The sequence below is a fragment of the Dunckerocampus dactyliophorus genome, chromosome 19, assembly GCF_027744805.1.
Source record: "Dunckerocampus dactyliophorus isolate RoL2022-P2 chromosome 19, RoL_Ddac_1.1, whole genome shotgun sequence".
NCBI classification, from domain to species: domain Eukaryota; kingdom Metazoa; phylum Chordata; class Actinopteri; order Syngnathiformes; family Syngnathidae; genus Dunckerocampus; species Dunckerocampus dactyliophorus.
Genome location: NC_072837.1, coordinates 4518811 through 4524810, shown reverse-complemented (window position 1 = coordinate 4524810; position 6000 = coordinate 4518811). Strand labels below are relative to the sequence as shown.

The following is a 6000-nucleotide window of genomic DNA, read 5'->3' as shown; positions in this document are numbered from 1 at the left end:
GAGGAATGAGAGCATGCAGGGTGATTTACTGTACACAAAAGCAGCTGCAGATCCAAACAGTTCACTTTTAGGCGGTTTGACAGGTGCGTATTTAGGAGGAAAACATTCCTCGAAAGGCCGTGTGTACCATAATGCTAAAAGTGCTTTTAAAGCCGTTAACTGTCACAGCACATGATCACCCTCGTCATGCATCTCCACGCGGCCTATCGGTGTGGTCCGTAATGAGCTGGTAAACATCTGCTACTCCCGTATTAAAGGCCATTTTCTCCCGGTCTCATCCTGTAATATAGAGAAATTAGAGTGCAGGCAAGTGTTCAGTGTGTTTATACACACATTCGCTCAGAGCAGACATAACATAAGGAGTCTAAGTGTTTTTTATACTTGCCGAGTGACGCGCTAACATACCTTCTCAACACCACAATTTTCCATCCACAACAGTAAAACACTACTGGGTGTCCTTGGTGCATTTGCCCTGAATACCGCACTTACATGGAGGCAAATCTGCATCTTCTACTGAAAGGTTTCTTTTATGGTTTCACACCTATGGAAGGCACTATGCTTACTTTGTTTATGCAACTGCAAAAATCTGGCAAGAGTTTTCCTGCTAGCACAGAGGCTTGGTTATGCAACTGCTGACTAATGCTTCACGTGAAGAGAAACAATGCCACCTAGTGTGAGGATTACATTACTGCATGTGTGGCTGAATAACACACACATGTAGGTAGAATGTGAAGTAGCATTTATTGTACAGCAAATACACCGACACTGAGCGGTAATTACTGCAGTGAAACCACCAACAGAAATGAAAAACTGACCCCAGTCCAGCTCAGCCAACGTCAGACCATTAAGTCATTTGTCTCCAGCAGGGGCATTTTGGCATCTCAGGCTGCTTTCAACTTGCTCATCTCCTGCTGGACCTCGCTGTAAATCTGCTCCTCCGCCTTGGAGGTGTCGTACTCCTTCAACATGTCATACTCCACCCAAGGCATCGCCCACTTCTGAGCGTTCTCCATCCTCGCCGGGGACATGCACAGATCAAAGCGTATGCCCTGGACGTTGTACTTGGGCCGCTCCCAGCGTTTGGACCACGGCCTTGGACGCATCTTCACTTTGAGCTGGTGGGCGGAAGAAGATTTGAAAGATGTCATGACAAAGACTAGAGCCATTAAAATATGTTGTATTGCTGTACCTGCTAAGGAACTATAAGTGTAAATTTAGCTGTTGTGCTGACTCTGATTGAACCTTAAAATTCACGGCACCTATGGTTATACGGTTTAATACAGAAGCCAACAAACTTTTTGGAAAAATATGCCTCAAAAGTCGCACAATATTTTTTGCGACATTACACAAGACTTTTCAGTTCAGTGAGCATCTACGTAATTAACTTCACAAGGGTGTTTTTGCTCGCATGGAAGGGTGTCAGTGACGGCAAGGAGGAGAAGTGACCACAGAGCTGGAAGTTGAGCCTGTGACATTGCATTAGTGACAAAAGTTTGTTTCCGTCCTGGGTGTTCAGTACAATACGGTTTCAGCAACTAACACCCCCCCCATAATGAATCTCACCATGTTAACAGGTACTTCTCCAGCTGGGGAGTAAGGAGTCGGCTTCATGTCCGGGTCCACGGTGCTGTACTGAGGCAAGGCGTCCCTCAGGTACATCAGGTTGTCATCCAGCCGCTTCTCCAGCTTCAACACCTGGATCTCCTGAATGCGCGGGTTATACATCTCATAGCAGAGCTCCACACCTAGACAATGCAAACACACGGTTAGCATGCACACTTTCTATTATGAGGGAAAACTGCAGACAGAGGAGCTGAAATGAAGTCACCTTGATTATTAATGATGTTCCTCAGGACAAATGTAGCTCCAAGACCCTTTCCGCCCCTTTGGATGCATATACCAACAAAGCGGTTTGTTTTGCCACTGGCATTAGGATCAGACATGGTCACGGCAAGTATGCTCCCTGGAAAAATCATTTGAAAACATGGCAGGAATGATGTAAACGTGCACAATACAGACACCCCGTTGAGCTGAGTGACTTACCCACGTAGAATTCAGGAATGTTCACCACGCTCCTCCTGCGGGCCATGTCTTTCCTCTCCATGTAAAACTTCAGCCGGTTTGTCCTTTGACGAGGTGGGATGAACTCTGGGCTCAGGAACCTAACATTTAAGCGCCAAAACACACACACATAACTAAAGGTGGTGGACGTGCGTGTCTGTTAGTGTTAGCATATGTTTGTAGCGTTAGCATACTTTCGCAGCGCAGCCACCGTCTGCGTTTTGTCGATGATGACAGGCTTTGGCGGAGGGGTGAATTTCGGTGGCTGCTGGCTGGCATTTCCAGCCGCCAGACGACACACAGACGTGGACAAGAACCCTGGAAACAAGTAATAATTCACGGCTTTTGAATGATGCTGGAGCTACTAGCTAGCGTTAGCAACATTAACTTACAGTTAGCTCGTGAGGACACGTAGAGTATGTCCCACAACATTATATTTTTTTAAAAGATAAATTAACTTGCTGTGAGTAGTAACTTACGTTCATGTTGTAGCCGAACATTTCGTAACAACCTTGATGAAAATACACATTTATCGAGCCATTTCGTGCAGGCTGCCATCTTTGACCTTCTGTGTCACATGTCTTGTAAGGAAGCCTATGAGGGACACAGTACACACACCAGGCCCTGGGAGTTGCAATGTGCTATAATGACCAAAAGATGGCGCAGTAGTTGCTTTTTTCTAAACCTGTGTTGTTCTGCACTACATTTCACAGAAAATAAAGACGTGAAAATTAAATACTCGTAATTGACTAGGTTTAGAATATAAAATAGGACACGCTTCACTGGAGTGTGGTATGTTTTTTTAGTCAAAATAGTGAGTAGTGAATAGTGAAATGAGTCCGGTGTCTTACATGTTTTAGTAATATCTAATCACTTCGGCCCAGTGTGGTGTCAAGATGCATGCAAAGGTGGTTGCAGTCCTTCAGGTGGGCAGCTTCCTCCTCCGCCAAACTAGACTGAGTTGTAGGAAGGGGAAAAAAAAGCGTGCAGCAGCCCCGAGGAGGAAGAAGAGGAGACTCCATCCCAGTCTGACGAGCTTGCAGCGTGCTGGGACAATTGGACGTCGCATGTGCGCCACTCTTGTCATCCATGCTTCTTCTTCTGCCTCCCCCTCCAATGTGGACTTTGTGGTGCCAAGCAGGATCTCAGATGAACCTTTGAGGCATCAAGGATGTTCCACCTCTATGGGACTCTGTCAGCCGTCACTTCTGCGCTCCTGTTGGGAATAACGTGTCTGGCCGTCGTCTGCGATCTCGCCAAGGGCTCCCCGGACTTCTCAGGTCGGATAAATCGTGATGCTTATATTGTTTTTAGAACTTAATAGTCTGAAAACCTGTTTTTAGGGCTGTGGAAGGAAACAACAACAACGCGACATGTGCGCGCACTTGTTTTCTTGCGGTAGTTTTGCTTTGCATGCAACACTTTGTTTGACTAATTGAAGTCGAGTGCTGCGGTATTCACAAACTTACAAACCCAATCTGAGAGCTAAAAGATGGAAAAAAGCTCTATTCACTTGCAACGCACTTACAGCAGGTTCATCCACGCAAAGCCCCCAGCTAGATTCACTGTTGGTTGATAATATGGCAGAATTAGTTGTTTGATACACCACCACAATGGATTTGAACCAAAACCATCAATTCAAACATGTGATTGAAGTGTAGACCTTAAGCTTTAATTTAAGGTGTCCCACTCGGGAATTAGGGCCAGTTAAGACAGAGTACCTCCTAAGAGTAAGTGAAAAGAAGATTCCATAGTCCATTTATTTGTTGCACAAATTAACATTTTCTTCCATTTTCGCTCTATATTGGCGCGCCGGTGTCCACTACTTTTGCCCATGCAGCCGGCCCTCCAAAGTCAAACTGTTACTATCAATTGTACAGTTAGTGCGTTCACTACATGCTAACATACAAGTGTAAAAATAAGGTAAGCACTGAATAATAATAGAATAAAGTAAAAGTGGTCACTTTTTGAAGACACATAACAGCGCGTGAACACGTTTGTTGGTCATTTTCGTGATAATCACTTGTCATTGTACCCTCAATTACATGGTATTTATTTGATATATTAATTATCCCGTTGACCCGAATATAGGACGACCTCTTGTCTCGGAAGAGTATTTTTCAAGGCAAAATCATTAATAAGTTTTTCTATAAAAGTCAGTGAAATAACCGATAGATTGCAATAAATTAAAAAAAAAGATCATATTTCTTAGCTGCTTGACGCTGTTTGATGACTCCTTATTTGCTTCTTATTGTCTTAAAAATTAGCATCATACCTCCTTCATCGTAACTTACCCAAACTAAATGTGAAGCCCCCTTTTTTTTTAAGCGTCTGTCGCAGGTCACTGGTGTGTGTGAGTGACAGGAAGAAAAGCTCTGGCTCGCTTGGGGAAAAGTCGTTTGGCACGAGATGTTTTTTTATACATAAGATGACCTTTTTTTCGTCGTATATTTTGGTCAGTGCAGCAGTTTCATCACCTTCGCCATCACTTGTGTTCTTCTGTGGTGGCATCACGAAAAAAGCCAAAGAAAAAACAGTCGCGATGATGGTTTGAACTCCAAGTTTTGTTTGACTTTGGTGGTTCCACTGTGTGTGTATTTATATGCTGGCAGAGCCTCCGAGGGATGTGAATAACCACTACTTGTGGTTAAAGTATACGATACCACGGTTGCAATACAGTGCATATGATTTTTTTGCTTTGCATTGAATTACTGTCAAAGTAAACTGCAAGTAGTTATATTATTGCGTCAAACCTGACAATTACCTAAGATTTATGTGCACGGCGGAATCTGCGAGCTTTTATGTCCGTTAGGAACGACTGGTAGCTTAAAATTAAACGGAGGAGGTAAACTTAAACTAATGAGCCTTTGTTGTTGCATTATAAGCTACTGAGCCACGCTGAGCCCAAGGCAAGCCTGTTGTTTACTGTGCCATAAAGCAGGAAGGGAGCTTTGTGTCGGTGTTAATTGGTCTCTAATGGTTGTAAAGCACGCTGCTGGGGAAAAGGCGCAAAGGAGCGCATCCATGTGTCTCCTCTGTATGGTCGTATGTGCGAAAACGTCAGCCTGCAATGAAAGCTGTTTACAAGCTTGCTGTAATTGCGGCGGTTTGTGATTGTGGTTGTATACACAATACGATTGGATAAATCAAATGGAGGTTAATTGGGCAAGAAGGGAAAACTGATTACAGATTAGAGTTGGTTTACCAATACCGAGGGTTCAGACCAGATTATTCCAATGCTGTCATAGCTGAGAGTTACTGATTTGAGATCTCAGCTTTGGTGCAACATGTTCTGAAATACTTGAGTCGTCCATTGTTTTCTTGTTTGCTCACGCAGTTATGAAGCAAGATCTGCTGTCATTTGGGCTTTTTGCTTCAAATCCCAGACTTTATCTTTAACTACTGGCCCAGTCAAGGTGGTGGTGACTTTGCGTTATGCCAGGGGTGTTCAACTTGTGGCCCACGGGACAAGTCAAGTCCTGCCCGTGAATGAGCAGCAGGTTCAGTTCGCAGCAGGTTCGGGAGCGACTAACATTTTTGCAACAGAATCCTAAAAACTTATGGGCCTTAGGACAGAATCGCAGAATTGGCCAATAAAAACAGAGTTTACTGCTATACACGGAATCTCGAAATTGACATAATGTGAATGAAATGCTGTCATTGTGAGGAGAAGGAACGTTTGTGTTGGGAAGTATTTCCCCGGTGATCCTCACCACGAATGCTAACCCGCCCTCTCCTGAACTAAACACGACAAAACAACCACCTGAAGCACCGGCAAAAGTTGGCGATAAAACTTTGAAACGCGCCTCTTAGCTAGCGAGGTTAGCTTAGTTTAGCAGAGCATGCTAGTGCGGCTGTGTGTGCGCGACTCAGGCTGCATGAGTGTGTTTACGCCGTGTTGTGTTTTACCGCTTGTTAATGCAAACGAATTGAGGATAA

General features: G+C 44.2%; 2 protein-coding genes across 2 annotated transcripts in view; one reads left to right on the top strand and one right to left on the bottom strand.

Moving 5' to 3' along the window:
- Positions 1 to 722: 722 nt before the first annotated feature.
- Positions 723 to 2692, bottom strand: mrpl19 (mitochondrial ribosomal protein L19). The gene is made up of 6 exons (XM_054761345.1): positions 2541 to 2692; positions 2256 to 2379; positions 2044 to 2162; positions 1829 to 1963; positions 1564 to 1745; positions 723 to 1115 (listed from the first exon to the last, which is right to left on the bottom strand). Exons 1-6 carry the CDS (start codon positions 2617 to 2619, stop codon positions 882 to 884), a joined length of 873 nt encoding a protein of 290 aa, XP_054617320.1. The 5' UTR covers positions 2620 to 2692; the 3' UTR covers positions 723 to 881.
- Positions 2693 to 3217: 525 nt separating this feature from the next.
- The window catches only part of LOC129172020 (protein eva-1 homolog A), a 72123-nt gene continuing 69340 nt past the window's right edge, over positions 3218 to 6000 (top strand). Inside the window, exon 1 of the mRNA XM_054761339.1 lies at positions 3218 to 3341. Within this exon, the coding sequence (XP_054617314.1) occupies positions 3233 to 3341 (109 nt within the window). The 5' untranslated portion in view covers positions 3218 to 3232. The remainder of the gene's footprint in view (positions 3342 to 6000) is intronic.